We start from the raw sequence: 19,183 nt of genomic DNA, 5'->3' as shown, positions 1-19,183 counted from the left end.
AGAAATGCCCGTGGTTTCTGAATGTAGATTAGTGCATAAGCAATATGCATGGATCACTTATATACCTATAAATGATGCACATGGTATTCTACACACTATTTAGAGAGAGGGAGAGATGGAATGTTCCCCCACTTCTATTCAAGGAATATGGATGCCTCACGATATAGCAGAGAGGTAATGTGAGAACCTGAGTGACTCCTTCAAGCCCTTCTAAATACCCCCATGTCTTCTCTTTGGAACTCCCTGCACTTGCCCTGTGGGACACATCCAACCTGCATTCAGGTAAGAATGACTCTGGATGTTCTGCTCAGACACGAACAACTAAAATGCTGTAAACTACAAGAAGCAACTTTACTTTCTTCCCCTCATTACCCTGTGTATGTATACTACAAGCATTCTGACTAACTCAAGATTTAAGTCTAAATAATACTATTAAATTGCAATACATATGTATATTAAAGTCTGAATAATTCCATTAAATACAACTTAACATGCTGAATGCACCCACTTAGACATCTTTGAGCAATCAACAATTCTGCATTTGTTATAGCAACTGTTTTTACTGCCATTTGATCAGTGCCACATGAGTCCTGACTAGATAATTCTTGGGAGTGGATTTTCAATCACCAAACCAATAAATTTTACAGAGAGGACAGTAATAAAATCAAATGCATTAATCATGTGTCAATCTGAAGATAACAGTCTCTTTTTCAAAGTTTCGTTCTTTTTGAATACTGATTGAGGTGTCTTTATTGACACTTTAAGTGGATTCGGGATAAGGAAGTTTAAACTCACCTCAGGATCTTCACAGCAGTGTTGAAAAGGTACCATACTGCTCATAACGGCTGTTCCCAGAACTGACATACAGGCCATTTTGTGATCTGACACCCTGGACTTCTGCCAAATAACTGCCTGAAACAAATGGCACAGAGTCAAATTTTTGACATTATATTTGTTGAACTCAAATCATGTCTATGAACATGCATATACAACTGCACACATACTGTATATGTAACATTCTGTACTTTGACTCTCTTACAATCACAGCTTTCAGTGTTAACACATGGTATGGTACTTTTTGGCATGTCTTCTCATATTGTATTACTTCTTTAGACTCATAGTGATTGGAAAATTAAGCAAGCTTGTATTTATGGATGCTACATGGCTTATCTGGTCTTCTGCACAGGAAACAATTATTAGAAACAAATAAATAAAAATACTACTTCTCTTAGAGGTACAGCAGTAGGCTTTGTGTTTGCACCAAGCATATACATTGAGGGTTTATGACATGTCTCTGGCACAGTGGTCAGCATTTGAAGGTGACTGCAATGTTTATGGTACCTATACTCAACATATAGTCTGTTTTGGTAGAAATCTGCCTATTGGATACCCATTCATAGCTCTCATCTGGATACTCTAAGTCTATAACAAACCTGCTATTCAGAGAGGCAGTATCTAAGGAAGCGTAAGGAAAGCAGTTGTCTAATGAAAACTTTATAAACATTACAAGGATAAAAGAGTATCTCCTCTATTAGCTAGACATGTTTCAATACTATTGCAAAGATTTACTAAACACAGCAAGGCAGTATGAACTGCAACTTGCATCAGAAGTTACCTGTCAGGTCCTCTTACGTATACAGTAAATATTAGCTACTTTGGGGCTTGAAATTTTGTCTCTCACTAATGAGAAGTCCCATACTAAATAGCCATGAATTTAACTCCAAATCTGCTTTTATTGGTGTGTATCCACTATTAAGAAAAAATTCTTAGCTGCCTTTCTGCTTCTAAGCAACTGACACTGCTCAATTCAGATCCACTTATATCTGCCACTACTAGCTGGCCAAGTGTATTTCAATCTGCAACATTAAAACACAAAAGAAAAAAACTGCAGCAAGTTGTAATTTAAGCCTGATATTACTGTTTAGTAATTATTAGTGCTGTTTAAAATGGATGCTTTCACTAGGTGCTAGGTGTCCACCAAATTCAAAATGAGTTCACAGTATATTGGTATAGGAGTTATGTGAAAGCATGGAGAGTGAGCAAAGAATACACATGCACCCACCTCAAGAAATGCAATACACAGCCTTAAAATTCCACCTGTCCAGTGGGATATTTGCTGCCCTTCAGGGGTGAATTCCACAGAAGCACACGGTGCTCCTGTAAAATGATACTCCCCTCCTACAGGACAGGTGGAATTGTAAAGCTTTGAGACTGCTGATCCTAAAACTATTCCCCAAATCTTTAATTTTCCATTTCTACTTACATTCTGCAGCATTTGCAAAGTGGGGCTTTTCAGTCTGCCTGAATCTAACAAACCTCCTAGACACAAGCCTGTCACATGCTGGATCACAGCTCAGCCATCCTACAGGAAGCATGAACCCCCCAAACATAAAGGACAATTTACTTCAGGGAGGGCAGAGGAGAAGCTGAAGCAAGCAGGCACAGCCACAGGCCGGGTGTCCACAGCTCTGGAAGGGAGTCCCCGCCGTGCTTCTGCAGCAGGCAGCAGCCAAGGACAGCCCAGGGCTGCCCAAAGCACACTGCCTCTCTGCCTCTCTCCTTAACACCTGCTTTAAATCTCCTCAAAGACATTTCAGAGTGATGAAAGAATTTGTCCTCTTCTTTAGAGCTCCTCTTATAAAACATATCCTGTACTGCTTCTATTTTAAAATTGATTACTTAAAATGGAAACACAGAGTGCCAAGCCTTTTTTTTCTTTACTGGATATACTTTAAATTAAATGCATGTGACCAAATTGAGAAAGACACTTGTTACATGACTAATATAAACATCATACTGTTTATTTTAGGTTATACTAGTGTGATGTGGCAGGTACAGATATAAATCTCAGCTGCTGATTAATGCAAGGTTATTACACTGCTTGACCTGTGAATGGCTGATACTCAGGACTGTGAAAAGATCACTTCAGTAAGGTGGTTGTAAGAAAGCTCTGGAGAACAAGAACTTATTAAATGCAAACTTGCTAGAAGGAGATACTGTTAAGAAGTTCATGGGGCTTTTTTTAACTATTCATATATTTATCAGATACTAATGCTCAGAACTACAGACAAAGTTTTAGGAACTGGTTGCCACTGCAAATTAAATTAAAGGCTACTTACTAAAAAGGCCAGACAACTCCTAAGTTTCTATACTACTATAAATATGTATAGTAGTATTTTATGTATATAAATTTATATACTATACTGAAAGCACAATTAGATAGTATGTTAATTTTTAGCCCTGACTGCACATTATGAAGCAGTAACACAGAAATAGCTAATAATTTAAAGAAAATTGTTTGTCTACACTCTCCAGATGTATCAACAGGCATTAGCAAATCCACAAAGAAACAATGCCCATTCCTTTAATTTATTTTAGCAAATGCCTGTTTCCATGAGGTTCCTGCATTACCCTATTTTTTTAACCTTGCTGATACCCTTTAGTTTAGCTAAAAATACACCCCCACACTCCCCTCTATATTTTTTTTCTAGGTCATATAAAGCGGGTGTCCAGGATGAGCCAAGGAAGAATCTGACTCTAGTCAGTATGATGACACTGCAGAAACAGCCTACTCAAAGATATATTATTACATATGGCCCGTCTTAGATTTTGCTAGAGCTAGCCAAATATATCCCACCTCCCTCCTTGCTTCATTGAGAGGGATTACCTGATCTAGGTCCTCAAAATGTCATAACGTATATAAAATCTATTGCACATATAGAGAAGATAAGTATGTGCATGTATGTGTATGTATTTCTCCACTCCATCCAGCTAGGATATATGCATACTTTTGTGGAGGATGACAATATACATGCACACATGAAGACATCTCTTACTTAGGGACACAAAGACATAGCCCAAAAGGATTTCTTGATAAAGAGCGGAGAATGAGTATGCAACCTCTTTCCACTGGGGTCCCTGGGATATGGCAGTAGGTAAGAGCTGCTCCTATCTGCCTCCTCAGATACCAAGGAAGGACAGAGGAAAAAATGTGGCCACTCCTCATCCTTAACTATCCTTTATATTTCTTCTATCAGCAGCCACAGTGATTTGCAATCACAGACAAAAGAAAAACCTTAATTAGAGATGCGGATCAGATGCTGCTGCTGGCTGACTACTTCAGTGCAACCATGATGCTACAAGTTATTACTACATAATGACAGTAACATAATGAAATGGACTTTTACTGCCCAGAAATCCCCTAATTTCTTCATTTGTTTTGTGATGATCCTTGTGTTATTTATTCTGTAATAATGCTCAAGGGTGTAAAAGTCTAGTAGAAGTACTGTTCATGGTACATGAAGTACTGTTCATGGTACATGAAGTACTGTTCATGGTACATGAACAGTAACTCTATGTACCTCTATGTTCATGGCACATGAACAGAAGGTTGGTAACAGAACATGAGTTAGCTCTGTAAAAAAGAACTGTATTTCACAGTCTCATTGTCTTTTACTTGCTTTAAAATCCTGTCCTTAGCTTTCCTGACTTAAAACCCGATAGTTTATTAGGCTCCAACATAACTGAAAACATCACTGCCTATCTGTTTTTATACACAGGAACAAAGCTAGGCAGCAATATCCAAAACAACAAGACGTCACCTTATATCTAGCTGCAAGGGCTGGCACATTCTCAGCAGTGGATGAAAGCCTATCAGCTAAAATCAAGAAAAGATCAGGACAAAGTTCTAACCACGTTCTTTAAAATCCTGGCTTTGAAAAGCATTGATGTTATCAGCTCCATGCCATAACTGATGTTTTAAAACCAGTGGTAAATTATCTGACTAAAAGAGAGCTCTTGCGTGATCTTTCCTTGAACACAGAGATCACAGCAGCATTTCAATTTAGCTTAAAGAAAAGTAACACCATTCTTTACACAATCATAATTGTTTTCCCCATATATTTTACACTTGCCGTGAGGAATCAGGCGTCCCATCCATTTCAGAAGTGATGGTGGGACAACTATCAGTAGAGGTATGCAAAAGAGAAACTCAAGGCACCATTTTTCCCCTCATCAGATGCAGCTGACACACCTCATTATCCCAGGGGCATCAGCATTACAGCTATCAAGGAGACTTGTTGAAAGACAGTAATGTTCCACAGCACCGTTCATCCTACAAATTCCCATGTGTTTCCTGCTTAGATGTCCCTTTTGCGATATTGCTCAATGAAAAGGCTTTCTTGAGCATCAGGCAGTGGAGAAATGCTTGGATGTGGGAGCTGGGAGATAAGTTAGGAGAGGAGCTAACATTATTACAAGGAATCAAGACCTTTATCTGGTAACACGTCTTCAGAGCCTTTCAAGAATTACAAAGACTATAGAGAGCTGTAAGTTTTTTGGCTACTTTAACCACACATGTTCAGCTATGAGTGTTTATAGAAATTGACTTCCATAGCAGAAGGGAAAAAAAACATGAGTAAAACCTCACAAACAATTAAACTACTGTCAAAAAAACACAGTTTCTAATTCTAAACTGTCATTCAGAGGATGTACATCATCACAGTAAATTCCATTAACTAAAGGGAGGTTTAAAAGCCTTTTGTAAAATAGCAGTTAAAAATAAAAGCATGTTGGTAAGAAAGAGGGAAAACTCCCAGGCAGCTTTGGAAACATCCTTTTTCTGCTAACCTTTTTTAAGTTACAAAGTGAGTGTGAAAGCCTTGCAAGAGCTAAGGGCACCTCTCAGATTCTGCAACAATCCCCACGATGTGAAACAGTAATTGTTTTGAGATTTCAGACATATACTGTGCTGTCATTTGAAAAAAGTGATGGATGAGAAACTGGAAACCTCAAGGAATTAGTAATAGGATATAAAGCATTTCACCTCTGGGTCACCAGTTCAAATTCAACCAGGTTGGTGGTGACCAAAAGTAGTTACCATCTGGCAGCTGTTCTCTGCCTGATGTAAATCGAGTTGGGGGTCTCAGTGCATTTCCTAGTGGACAGGTGTCCTCAGCACAAAAAACATCATAATTAACTCTCTGTTTGGCTTTCTCAGCAAAGCCACTGAACAACGAATGGGAGTAAAGACTGAGCTGTATTCCAGGTCCGCATGAAAGCACAGCACTGCAGACTCTTAATCATAATTCCTCTTCAGATTTTAAGACACACAGATTAAGGAGAGACTTAATTTATCATTATTACATTAAACAGAGTGGCCTTTCCAACTCACAAAAGAGCTTACATGCTGCTGTTTCTGTTCAACACAGATTTCTTTTCAACATACAGCTATAGCAGAGTTTGGAATCACTATGAATGAATGCAAAGTATAATGGCATTATTAAAAATGGTAAATTTACCCTAATGCATTTACTCTGTTTCAAAACCCCCACACTTAAGAACTCAGACACAGAAAACAAACTGGTTTTGGACGATTGGATACAGACTGCAGGTTGAGATTATCCAACTTTGGAAATAAGAGGAGAGTTACTGTGAAGAAAAAAAACAACAAAAAACAAAGGTATCCTTTAGGTCAACACCAAGCACAAAAGGGGTTTGGGGAAAAATACAATCCACAGTTATAAGAACAGATTTAAAACGGACCTTTTGCATCCAGAAGTTCTGACCCATTATTCTCTTAAGAAACAAAGAAGAGCTAGCTGGAGGCAGAACTGTGTGCGAGCAAGGCTTAAAAATATTATGCACGAAAAACACCAGATAAAAAATACTGCCTTATGCATGTTTTTCCTCAACAGAAGCTGCAAAATTTGAGTCTCCTTATGGTCCACCTGTGCTTTGCACAAGACATGGGACCACTTGCATATGGTATGACCTGCTGATAGGCACCATCTCAACCACCTGTTGCCATAATTTGTTCAGCCCTATCATATCTGAAATTGCTAAATCAGGTATAGTTATTGGGTGTCCTCTCTTGTTTCAGCATTTGTGGAATATAGGCAACTAGACCAGAATTAAAGTATTCCATCTCATCAGCCTTTCAACACACAAAGGCGTTTCCTGAACTTGTAAGTGGCTTGCAAGACTGAGTTAAGGGGAAGAACCCTCCACCACCTTGGGTAAATTATAGCCAGAGCTCATAGGTGGCCAGAACATAGTATTTGGGGCTGAAGAGTTTGATGCAGTTTAAGCGGCAGCTGACTTTGCAATGTTCTTAGCATGCCTTCAGATAACATTAACTTTAAATATACTTGCCGAATACTCATGTAAATTATTTCCATTTGGCTGTCTCATTATTCAATATGCTTTCAAGGAACATGGTGATGAAAGAAGAAAAATACCTCTTTCTAACATAACCATACTGGCAAGAGGATCAACATTATCAGTATTCAAAGAATGTCTTGGCAGGATAAACCTTCATAAAAAGAAGGAGCAGTAGCTAATCCAAGTTGTCAAAATAGCAATAGTACTTCAAAGGTTGATCTGCAAAGTGATTCATTATTTATTGCTAATGCAAACAAAACATTCTGAGCAGAAAGAGGAATCGAGTATTTTCTATCTTGAAAATCCACTGACAGAGAATACACAATAAATGAACCTTAGAACAACTAATAAAAGGATACCTATTTTCTTACTTACTAAAAAAACAACCCAAAGGCAAGAAAAGCATTGTGGTTCTTCACAGAAAAGGTATCAGACACTTAATGGTGGCATTTTCCTAACCAATACAGAGATAAAATGTGGCACAACAAGAAGAAAAAAATTCTGGAAATCTCATTCAGAAGCAGAAGGCACACCTTTACAAAAAAACCATGGTGGAAATAAATCATGCAACATTGTGCATCCTAAAAACATGTACATATATATATATTCAACAGCTCCATAAGTGCTTGACTTGCTAAAATAAGTTTCTGCCAGAATCTATTAGGCAGCCATTTCAGATACCCAGCTTCAGACACCTCTATGAAAGCTTCAACCTCATTACATTCTTCCTTAGTAAAGCTAGGGCTATGCTTTCTTCCATCCTCCTTTAGTTTCTTACAAAAACCAGAACTTCAAAGACTGTGTTCGGTTGTTGGGTTTTTTTATGTCCTGGTGTTGTAATTTATTTTGACAATTTCTCTGAAATACACTTTCATTTACTATTTTTTCACTTACTACCTCTTCTCTTTCACCCCATCTTTCCTCATCTCCTTCTGTAATACCTCATCTCTGCTACCTTCATACTCTTTTCAACCTCGGAACCTGATCTTACTCCTGACATGTATCTTCTTCCATTGCAACAGAAAGTATTGGCTCAGCCTCAAGAATTTGGGATTCTAGGAACTCCTCTGAATAAATGCATATACATTTTCCTTAAACTAATACATAATCTATGAGCTACGTGAAAGATAAAGCCATTTTAAGAAGTTGATTTTTTCTCTCAATACATTTCAAACAGAAATAACAGCCACCACCACAAAACCCCCCACAAACCAAGAATAAAACCAACCCCTCAACCCCTCAACCCTCCCCCCTGCCGAAAAAAAAAAAACCAAACCCAGAGAACCCAATTCAGTAGAATTTAACAATTTCAAATGTCTTAAAAGGCACAATGCAGTAGGTAATGTTTTATTTTGCAAGGAACGACAACAGCAGTAGAAACACAGGAATCTGCATTCAAAGATGAGCATTTTCAAACTATTGTAAAGAATTTACACATGCAGAGAGACTGACTACACTTTTTGTGTTATTTCATTTTCTCTCCTCAGCCATAGCTACCGAGCGACCTCTTGTGTTAAAACGTTTGAACAGTTTCTTACTTGCTTTCTTCTTTTCCTAAAAAAATCAAAATGAATCTTAGGCCGGCACTGCAAAATGAAAAGCCCAAAAACTCAGCATCATCTCTGCCATAACAATGAATGATACCGCCTGCAGACAGCATCTGTACTGATTTATTTTACCTAATCAAACTGTGTACTGAAGAATTTATCTCTGAGGCTAATAGGGTAGTTTGTCAAAACCAACATGTGATGGCTATTGTGCCACTCTCCACACCATTTTTGCAGTAAGTATGACAAAGAGATGTGATCAACTTATTACACATTATTGTACTAAGATAAGCAGAGAAAACAAAGAAAACCAAGATATGTAAGTCTAATCAAAGGGGATTAAATCAAAATATCATAAAAAAAAAAAAATTGCAACTTTTCAGAGAGAGAAAAAAAACCCCCACCAATAAAAGACAAAACTAGTTTTATTAACCAACATTTAAGACCAGTACTGAGAACCACTGCTAGGTATATCAAGGAGCTTAACACAACCTAAGAAGTGCATACCCCTGAAACCTCTGGTTTTGAACCTTCTGCAGTCCCAATGAAGTAAGACTGAAAGTAGCTACACTCTCAGCTTTGCAACACCAATTCTATAGCAACAAGGATGGCTTTTGTTTTTCACAGTTTCTACTCTTTGCTATTTAGAAATACATACATAAATATAGTCAGAGCATGTTTTATACCTCCAGAAAAGGATGGGCAATCTGTTGCCATTTTAAGAAAGCAGTGTCATTCGTCATTCCCACTGAAAAAGAACTGAAGTACGAATGTTTGGTTGATAAGAGTAACTGATCAAAATTGCTCAATGAACAGGCCCAGGAGAGCAAGATCAAACAAACAAAAATTATTTTAGAACAGAAAAAGAATTGCTGAGGGATCTTGCCACAAGATGTCCCTCTCCACTTTGTGGCAACTTGGAAATTCATTAGCAGAGGTTTCCTCAAAAAAGGAAAACAAGCAGGAGTACAGCCAATAAAATTAGCTATAATCAATATGCTGTGAAGACAAAGTAGCCTCTGAATCTGTTCCAAGTCTAAACAAAGAACAACTACCTCAACTAAAGTCTGTTGTTATAAAATACATTACTCTTACTTACATCCATGTAGCAAATTTTTTTGAATTTTTCAACTTTTTTAAATAGAACCATCATTATGTACTGAGCTTTTATGACTCAGCATACAGCAAGATAACCCTGACCAATTCAGTTTTGAGAGTCTTTCCAGTTGGCTTAGGCTAAACACTTGATCAGGCACCATGGCCTAGTAAGGTCTCACTTCTGTGTTCTGCAGACCACCACTAACACCACTGTTACTAACCACTAACATATAAAATCATTCTTATACTACTAGCAGGTAAAATAATTTTTATATATATATCTAACCAGGTATCTGTTGGAGGAGACCAAAATCATCTCGAGTTTTAAAAGTTTAGCATCTAAATCTGTAACCAGCATAAACAACCTCTCTGAAGGGGAAAAAAGTGAAACAAACCTATGACGAAAGAAAATTCCTAAGGAGGAAAGATTTTATGCAAGTATTAGATGAACTGCATAAAGTCATCAGAAACTGATCCTTAAGACAGCTGACAGAAAAACTCTTTATTACCTTATTATGTGTTAAGGTTATCCTCAGGTCTGGTTTTATGATACCATACGCTGTCAAGAGATCTTGGACTTTCTTCAGTTCTTCCTTACATTTTCTATTTGTTGAATAAAACTGCTTTCTTACAGGAAGATTCTTAAACAACTTTAGAACTGTAACTGTAGTACCTAAAAGCAGGTGACCAAAAAAAAGTAGAAATTACTATGGAAGGATACCACTGACTGGATATTGCAGAGACCTGTCTGTATGCTGCTGCATACAAAATAAACCATAGTAACACTAAATTAGAGTACATTAGCATGAGAAGAGATATACCAAATTAGCAGTCATCCTCCCCCAAAAAGCACTTCAAGTGCTGTGATTCCCCTTCTTTATTCAGAGTTATGACTGCAGTATTAATCTTTCTTTCATACACACTGACAATGGTGAGCATCAACGCTAAATAAAGCCGAAGACACTTTCAGTGCATATTAAGTTAACTTTCATTAGCAAAACGGTTAACACACTAGAATCTAATCAGACATATCTGGAGTCAAAGGAACACTGTGCTCTATTAAGGCCTTTCACAAGCATTTGCTTTAGGGTAGTACCTGAAGAGCCAGATACCTCTGTTCAACGCACACAGTAAGGGGTATAGTCACCTACCAACACTATCACAAAATCCTTGCCCGTAATGATATTTCAAAGTATTAAATATGTCACAGAATTCAGTTAATCCTTCAACAATATTGGCAAAGACACGGCAATGCAACCCACAGGCTTTCCAACCATGGAAAATACTACATTCTAAATCCTAAAAATGACTGATATTAACTAAAATTAGAGCTCTCAGCTTTCTTCAGTATTTGCCGGTGTACTGGACCTCGGCAGCTTCTTCTGGCTTAATGGCCCCCTGTGGCCAGTTGGTGCTGAGGAGAGGTGCCAGACTGTAGTCAGGACCTTGTTGGGGTACGAGCACGGCAAGCAGCTGGGGGGCAGGTTGTGGGCACAGTATTAACAAGCAGCCACTGCAGCTCAGCTGGGAAAAGCTGCAAGTGCTTCCACAGGAGCACGCCCTTGTCACAAGAAAGGTGAACACCTCTTCTATGAATACACACTGTGAATGTGAGGACACAGTGTGATCTTAACAGTCCTCACTGAGCAACACAAGGCTGAGCAGAACACAAGGTAGAGGACATGCTGCCCCAAACCTGCACCATGCCTGAACCACCAAGGCCACCCCTGAGGTCAGGGCAACCTTTAATCTTTCACACAAACATGCAGGAAGATTGCCAGCACTGTACACATCCTGCAGGTTAGAAAGAACTGGGACTTTGCCTAGTCCTGTAGCCATGCTGCTTCCTGCAACTCATTCACATAGCAGCAGGGCAGCTCTTCCTCCTTTTGAGCGAGGATTTTGCTAAATACAGAAACGTTATTTTAGTCCTGAGCAAATCTTTCATATACTTATATAGTAAGTCTGCCTGGACCTGGGGCATTGAATTTTTATAGATTTCCGCTGACAACTTGAAGAAGTGAGTCAGAGAACGAGAGGCTAGTTTACAATTACTATCTAAAGCAACTTACAAGACATATTATTTCTTACGATAACACATCCTCAGTTGACAGACATAAGGCAAAACGCATTTGCAGCTGCAAAGATTTCATACTCAGCTTTCAAGTACAGAACAGGTATATAGAGCCCCAGAGAAACATAAAATATTTCTGTCACAGTTCAGTATCAGAACATCCTACCTTGTCCAAGGTGAGAAGGCTTTTTAGAAGCTACATGCCCATTGCTATCCAAAGCATACTGAGTGCTGATATCATCAGCATCTGTCTTTGTTGTGATCAAAACCTGAAAAGAGTGATTTTAATAAAAATACATTAATGAAGAATTCACAAAGTTCAGCAGGAGCTCAGATAAGCTTTACAGCCACGCTTATCATTTAATTAGTTTAGTCACCACAGTTACATTTAATTAGTTTACAAAATTTTTTCTATGGGTGTTTCTCAGTTATACCCTGCACTATTACTCATTTTCCCATCCATTTAACTAAAAGCCATGCATTTCTATCACACATGCACACATGCATTTCTACTACACATATCAATCACTACTACCTACAACACACACTGCTATATCTTCTATTCATAGAATCATAGAATAGTTAGGGTTGGAAAGGACCTCAAGATCATCTAGTTCCAACCCCCTGCCATGGACAGGGACACCTCTCACTAAACCATCCCACACAAGGCTTCATCCAACCTGGCCCTGAACACCGCCAGGGATGGAGCACTCACAACCTCCCTGGGCAACCCATTCCAGTGTCTCACCACCCTAACAGGAAAGAATTTCCTCCTTAGATCCAATTTAAACTTCCCCTGTTTAAGTTTTAACCCGTTACCCCTTGTCCTGTCACTAGAGTCCCTGACAAAGAGTCCCTCCCCAGCATCCCTATAGGCCCCCTTCAGGTACTGGAAGGCTGCTATTAGGTCTCCACACAGCCTTCTCTTCTCCAGGCTGAAAAGCCCCAACTTCCTCAGCCTGTCTTCATACAGGAGGTGCTCCAGTCCCCTGATCATCGTGGCCCTTCTCTGGACTTGTTCCAGCAGTTCCATGTCCTTTTTGTGTAGAGGACACCAGAACTGCACACAGTACTCCAGGTGAGGTCTCACAAGAGCAGAGTAGAGGGGCAGGATCACCTCCTTCGACCTGCTGGCCACGCTCCTTTTGATGCGGCCCAGGATATGGTTGGCTTTCTGGGCTGTGAGCGCACACTGCGGCCGGCTCATGTTCATTTTCTCATCGACCAGCACCCCCAAGTCCTTCTCTGCAGGGCCGCTCTGAATCTCTTCTTTGCCCAGTCTGTAGCTGTGCCTGGGATTGCTCCGACCCAGGTGTAGGACCTTGCACTTGTCGTGGTTGAACTTCATAAGGTTGGCATCAGCCCATCTTACAAGCGTGTCAAGGTCCCTCTGGATGGCATCCCTTCCCTCCAGCGTATCAACCAGACCACACAGCTTGGTGTCATTGGCAAACTTGCTGAGGGCGCACTCAATCCCACTGTCCATGTCAGCGACGAAGATGTTAAACAAGACCGGTCCCAACACCGATCCCTGAGGGACACCACTCGTTACCGGTCTCCAGCCAGACATCAAGCCATTGACCACAACTCTTTGTGTGCAGCCATCCAGCCAGTTCTTTATCCACTGAGTGGTCCATCCATCAAATTGATATCTCTCCAATTTAGAGAGAAGAATGTCGTGTGGGACAGTGTCAAACGCTTTGCACAAGTCCAGGTAGATGACGTCAACTGCTTTACCCTTATCCATCAATTCTGTAGCCCCATCGTAGAAGGCCACCAAATTGGTCAGGCAGGATTCCCCCTTAGTGAAGCCATGCTGGCTGTCACCAAGCACCTTGTTGTTTTTCATGTGCCTTAGCATGCCTGCCAGGAGAATGTGCTCCAAGATTTTGCCAGGCACAGAGGTGAGACTGACTGGTCTGTAATTCCCTGGGTCTTCCATTTTCCCCTTCTTGACAATGGGGGTTATATTTCCCTTTTTCCAGCCGTCGGGAACTTCACCTGACTGCCATGATTTTTCAAATATGATGGGCAGTGGCTTAGCAACTTCATTCGCCAGCTCCTTCAGGACCCGCGGATGGATTCCATCAGGTCCCATGGACTTGTGTGCGTTCAGATTTTTAAGATGGTCTCGAACCAGATCCTCTCCTACAGTGGGCCCAAGGTCTTCATTCTCACAGCCCCTGCATCTACTTTCTAAGAACTGGGTGGTGCAGTCAGAGCCTTTGCCAGTGAAGACTGAGGCAAAGAAGTCATTCAGAACCTCAGCCTTCTCCAAATCCTGCATAGCCAGTTCTCCCGAAAGCTTCCTCAGGGGGCCTGTTTTGTCCCTAGTCTGTTTTTTGTTTGCTACGTACCTGTAGAATCCCTTCCTATTATCCTTAACATCCCTGGCTAGGTTTAATTCTAACTGGGCCTTAGCCTTCCTAACCTGGTCCCTAGCTTCCCGGACAACATCCCTGTACTCTACCCAGGCCGCCTGTCCTTGCTTCCATTTTTTATAAGCCTCTTTTTTCCTTTGAATTTTCCTCAGCAGCTCCTTATCCATCCAAGGAGGTCTCCTGGCCCTCCTGCGGCACTTCCTTCTAGTTGGGATGCAGCACTCCTGAGCTTGTAGCAGGTGATCCTTGAATATCAACCAACAGTCTTGGGCCCCCCTGCCCTCCAGGGCTATTTCCCACGGAACCTTACTAAGCAGGCTCCTGAAGAGGCCAAAGTCTGATCTTTTGAAGTCCAGGGCAGTGAGCTTGCTACACGCTCTTCTCACTCTCCTGGGGATCTCAAATTCGACCATCTCGTGATCGCTGCATCCAAGGCTGCCCTGGAGTACCACATTCTCAACAAGCCGTTCCCTGTTGGTGAGCACAAGGTCAAGCATGGCACCTCTCCTTGTCGGCTCCTCTATTACTTGCAGAAGGAAGTTGTCTTCCACACAATCGAGGAACCTCCTGGATTGCTTGTGCCGTGCAGTGCCATCGTTCCAACAGATGTCAGGGTGGTTGAAATCCCCCATGAGATTCTAAGACAGGTTAAACAAACAACTAAATCTACTGATAATTTTGCCTTTTCATCATTTATGAGGGAAGGCACACTATGACAGCTTCTTAAATTCATGTGAGATTTCACAAACACAACTCCTATCAAACAAACAGTACATTATCTTTCTGCACCCAAACACATCTAGCAATCAGTGGCAGCATGTTTTGTAAGCTATTAAGGTAATAAACAGATCAGATTTAGCAAGGCCAGTCATAAACTAGAAGTTAAATAAAACTACAGTTCCTCGAGTTGAGGTATCAACATTTTGAACAGAATCAGTGCACTTTAACCACCTGAAAGACATAAAGGTTATCACACACAGAGTTTCATGATATTATGGTTTACTTTAGTGCCTCCTATGAATCACAGTACTTGATTACATGGAACTGACAGTATTACAGACCTACTTAAGGGCCAATAGTAAATTACGTCTTAACTGAAACTTCAGGGGGCAGTTTGGGTAGGCAGAATGCAATTAATACCAGGAACATATAATAAACATAATTACTGATTCAAAGTTTAAAGTAATACCTATTAAAGTACTTGATACACTCAGGCCGCCTCCCATCTCTTATGAAATGTACCATAGAGCTGATTATAAAGACAGAACAGATGGCATTCTGTTCTGACGACTCATTAGAAAGAGCCAATGATTGAGGTCCATCATCATCTGTCAAAACACCAACACTTTTGAAAGCATCTTTGGAAATCTCCATCCAAAACACAATCCACTTCTGCTTACTGCAAAATGAATGTAGCCCAAGGTAGCAAGGAGTCAAGCTGTAACATCTTCTCCTGACCTTGACAGCTGGCGGTTCTAATCAGACAAAGTTATCAGTATTGTCATACAGGATCTAATGCTTGGCAGACAGAAGAATCTGAACCTTGACCTTTGCACAACGTGAATACAGAAAGGCAGAGCACAATGGAACAGGCAGATGCTAGGCCCTTAACACTGAACATTTTTCAGAGGGTTTTGAACAAATGCACTTACTTTCAGCCAACAAGTTAAATTCCAAATATCGGTACACTGTCAGTCCTCTTAACACAAACATATGGATCAGACTCAGGTCAGGGTACAGGCTCCTGTTTACTCATACAGACAACAAAGTTTGTGCAACTGCAGTCATACACATGTCAAAGAGCAATAAGGAGCCCAGCAACATCCCATGACTGCCAATCACCTAGATAACATCAAGGCAGAAATCATTACTAGAATGGTAGCTATGTGGGCCATCAGTTCTCTAAAGTTATTTATCCTGGCCACCACCTCATTTTGATTTACCCTAATTCAAGGAGCAAACTCAGCCATACCCTTTGACATTATATTTGCTACTAAACACTAAGAAGGATAAGCCAGTGTTTTAAGGAACCATGTATCTATCTATATGTGTATATATAAGTAATCATTATCTCTACCCTGAAAAACACTAAGCAACCTATCTCCAGCCTTTTCTGACTGAGGAAAAGAAATGGAGTGCTGGAGTATGACAGAAAGGCAGGACTGACACCAACAAGAAATCCATACTGCTTCTTAACTGTATGACATGGCTTCTGTGAGCAGGTAAAACACAGCATACACAAACCAAACTATTCAGAAAACACACCATCGGCAGGCTGCTGGAACAAATTTAAAGTCTTTACACTGATATTTTAACAATCACACACACACAACAAAATAATCATGAAACAAGAGATTCAACGCATTTATAGCAACTGCTTACCTCTGATATACTGCAAATTGATCCCAAAGCTTCCCCACGGAAACCGTACGTTGTCAATCTTTCAAGATCCTCAGAACAGCTTATTTTTGAGGTGTAGTGTTTAATTGCCATAACTGGAACATCAGCAACCTTGATTCCATTGCCATTGTCTCTTACTTCTATTTTGTTAAACCCATAATTCTCCTAGAAAAAGAACAAAGCATAACTGAGCACTAGAACAACTGAATGACTAGAAAGAAAGTTTGAAGCAGTTAAGGTTACAGCTTCTAACTTGCTTATCTGTAGAAACTGAGCAACCATTAAATGCCTCTGCTTAAAAATAAATAAATGAGTGAATGAATAAATAAATAAATGTTAAAAAACAACCTACTACATGTTATGACCACGGAATCATAGAATAGTTAGGGTTGGAAAGGACCTTAAGATCAGCTAGTTCCAATCCCCTGCCATAGGCAGGGACATCTCACACTAGCCCATGCTGCCCAAGGTTCTGGCCAATCTGGCCTTGACCACTGCCAGGGATGGAGCATTTACCACTTCTTTTACCACCCTCACAGTAAAGAGCTTCTTCCTTATATCTAACCTGAACTTCCCCTTTTTATGGCTTCTCTAATCAATACCATTCATACCCTAGAGTTTGGAAACACCACATTAATACAAGTACACTAAAATCAAAACAGTAATTGAGTAATTAAAAAAAACCACTCTGATGAAATCTGCAAACCCTAAGCTCAGAAAGAGATCAATAGCTGGAAAGCTAAGGACTTTTTGACCTCTCTTCACCTCTCTTACCTACTTGGTATCTTTTTTGATTTTAAATCCCCACAAACAGACCCACATCCATCAGTGGGTCCTCACAACTGTTTTCAATTTCAGCACTGACTTATGTGACTTCAGTAGTTTTCTGGTCTCTCTACCATGTCTCAGTATACAGAAGCTGAAATTCTAATGGGGGCAGAAACAAAAACTTGTGAAGAGGTATAATACTTTACAGGAAGAAGTAAAGGTTCCTAGATGCTCTTTTAAAAACAGCTTTCAAGGAAGTAAAGTTCAGTCTTTGTGATTTACCTTTACATACATGCAATACATATTTCCCTGAATCCTAATTGAAATGAGTCATTTCAATAAGTACTAACATAAGTAGGGACAACCTCTGAAAAGCCAGATAATGAGGAGAGCTAGATGGAAGATGGAATCCAGGTTCTATAACATCTCAAAAAGGTACAGCAAACAAATGCTTCCTTCCAGCTACATTATAACTTACACATGTAAATCACACCCAAAAGAACCATAGGCCAGAAAGAGAAAGTAATTAGAGCTGCAGGATCACTAAACTTCTTTCACAGAAGCATGCCTGGCTATTTGAAAGATTATGATGCAACATGCAGAAAAATGTGCTGCAGTGAGTAATACATCTGGGCAACCCTAAAACTGGTTTTGCTTAGAAAGAATCTCTTTAATGAGTGGCTGCCACCACTGATACTGTGCAGAGCACATGATGGCTGCTCACAGAAAGCTGACTGATTAAACACAACTAAGCTTGTTGTCCCATCCACACATATACTGAAAACAGTTATGAAAAAATACAGTGTGCTCCCAGGGTTATTTCTTGAAGTAAAAAACTAACACAAAAACAAAAGGAAGGTATCTAAAGGCATTATCTGTGTGCAAACATGATCTTCATTAGGAAACATCACAGTTCTCTAAGGTAGGCATAAAACTATATATATTTAATGGATGCAAAATAGAAATGTGGGTACCTTTCACTTTACACATTAATGAATGGTGCTAAAGCTACCTCCAGGTGAAAAAACAATCCTCCCACTGGAAAGCAAAACAGAACCTAAAGCTGTCACAACTCAGCTAAACATAATACATCTCATCTGAACATAAAAACACATTAGGAGATATAAATAGGAAACCTTCTATCCTGTGGCTGTGTGCACTATTGAAGGCTTTGAGCATTTTACAAGAAATCCCTGTTTCCATTCTAATTATTACTTCCAAACCACTTAACTGCTTAGGAAAAGCAAGGTTTATCCTATGCAGCTTTCATTAGAACGTTACAATAATGAGTCTATTTCTTTTCTAATATTACCTATTTTCACTTGCACATGTCTCACACAAAATATTACAGTGTTTAAACTTTGCACTCTTCATAACACCCTCCATCATGTTACATGACCTAAACACTACTGAGATCATGATCCCATGGTACGCTTAAGTTGCTCTACCAGATCACCATTTGATTCAACTCCCCTCTCTTTTGTTCACGGCTACACGGTCCCATCTTTGTTTCAGCTACAGTTCTGTAACTCATGAGAGCTCTAAGGTCAATTCAGCTTATTAAACTGGCACAAATAATCCACTTCTCTTGCTGGGTTACTTTTCTTTTGTATTAGCAAGATGAATGGATTGCAAGAAACAGAAATGTTTAGCAATGCCATGCAGACGGATGTAGGACTTCGTTTTTCAGGTGGTGGGAACGATCAGGTGTATGGCAGAACTTAACCCCAAGGTGAATTTCCTCTGCGAATGTT

The 19,183-nt window shown here is 39.9% G+C and overlaps 1 protein-coding gene across 10 annotated transcripts in view; it reads right to left on the bottom strand.

The window, feature by feature from the left end:
- PMS1 (PMS1 homolog 1, mismatch repair system component) overlaps window positions 1–19,183 on the bottom strand; it is a 48,548-nt gene that overhangs the window by 23,474 nt on the left and 5,891 nt on the right. For all 10 annotated transcript variants that reach the window (XR_010610634.1, XM_065669900.1, XM_065669908.1 and 7 more), the window contains 4 exons: window positions 16,644–16,826; window positions 12,047–12,149; window positions 10,316–10,479; window positions 796–912 (listed from right to left, as the gene is read on the bottom strand). Coding sequence is in view for 9 of the 10 variants with exons in the window: in XM_065669900.1 (XP_065525972.1) it covers window positions 796–912; window positions 10,316–10,479; window positions 12,047–12,149; window positions 16,644–16,826 (567 nt within the window). In the remaining variant the exon portion in view is untranslated. The remainder of the gene's footprint in view (window positions 1–795; window positions 913–10,315; window positions 10,480–12,046; window positions 12,150–16,643; window positions 16,827–19,183) is intronic.

This window comes from Lathamus discolor, chromosome 3 (genome assembly GCF_037157495.1).
Source record: "Lathamus discolor isolate bLatDis1 chromosome 3, bLatDis1.hap1, whole genome shotgun sequence".
NCBI classification, from domain to species: domain Eukaryota; kingdom Metazoa; phylum Chordata; class Aves; order Psittaciformes; family Psittacidae; genus Lathamus; species Lathamus discolor.
The sequence above is the reverse complement of the archived record's forward strand: the minus strand, read 5'-3'. Positions and strand labels throughout refer to the sequence as shown.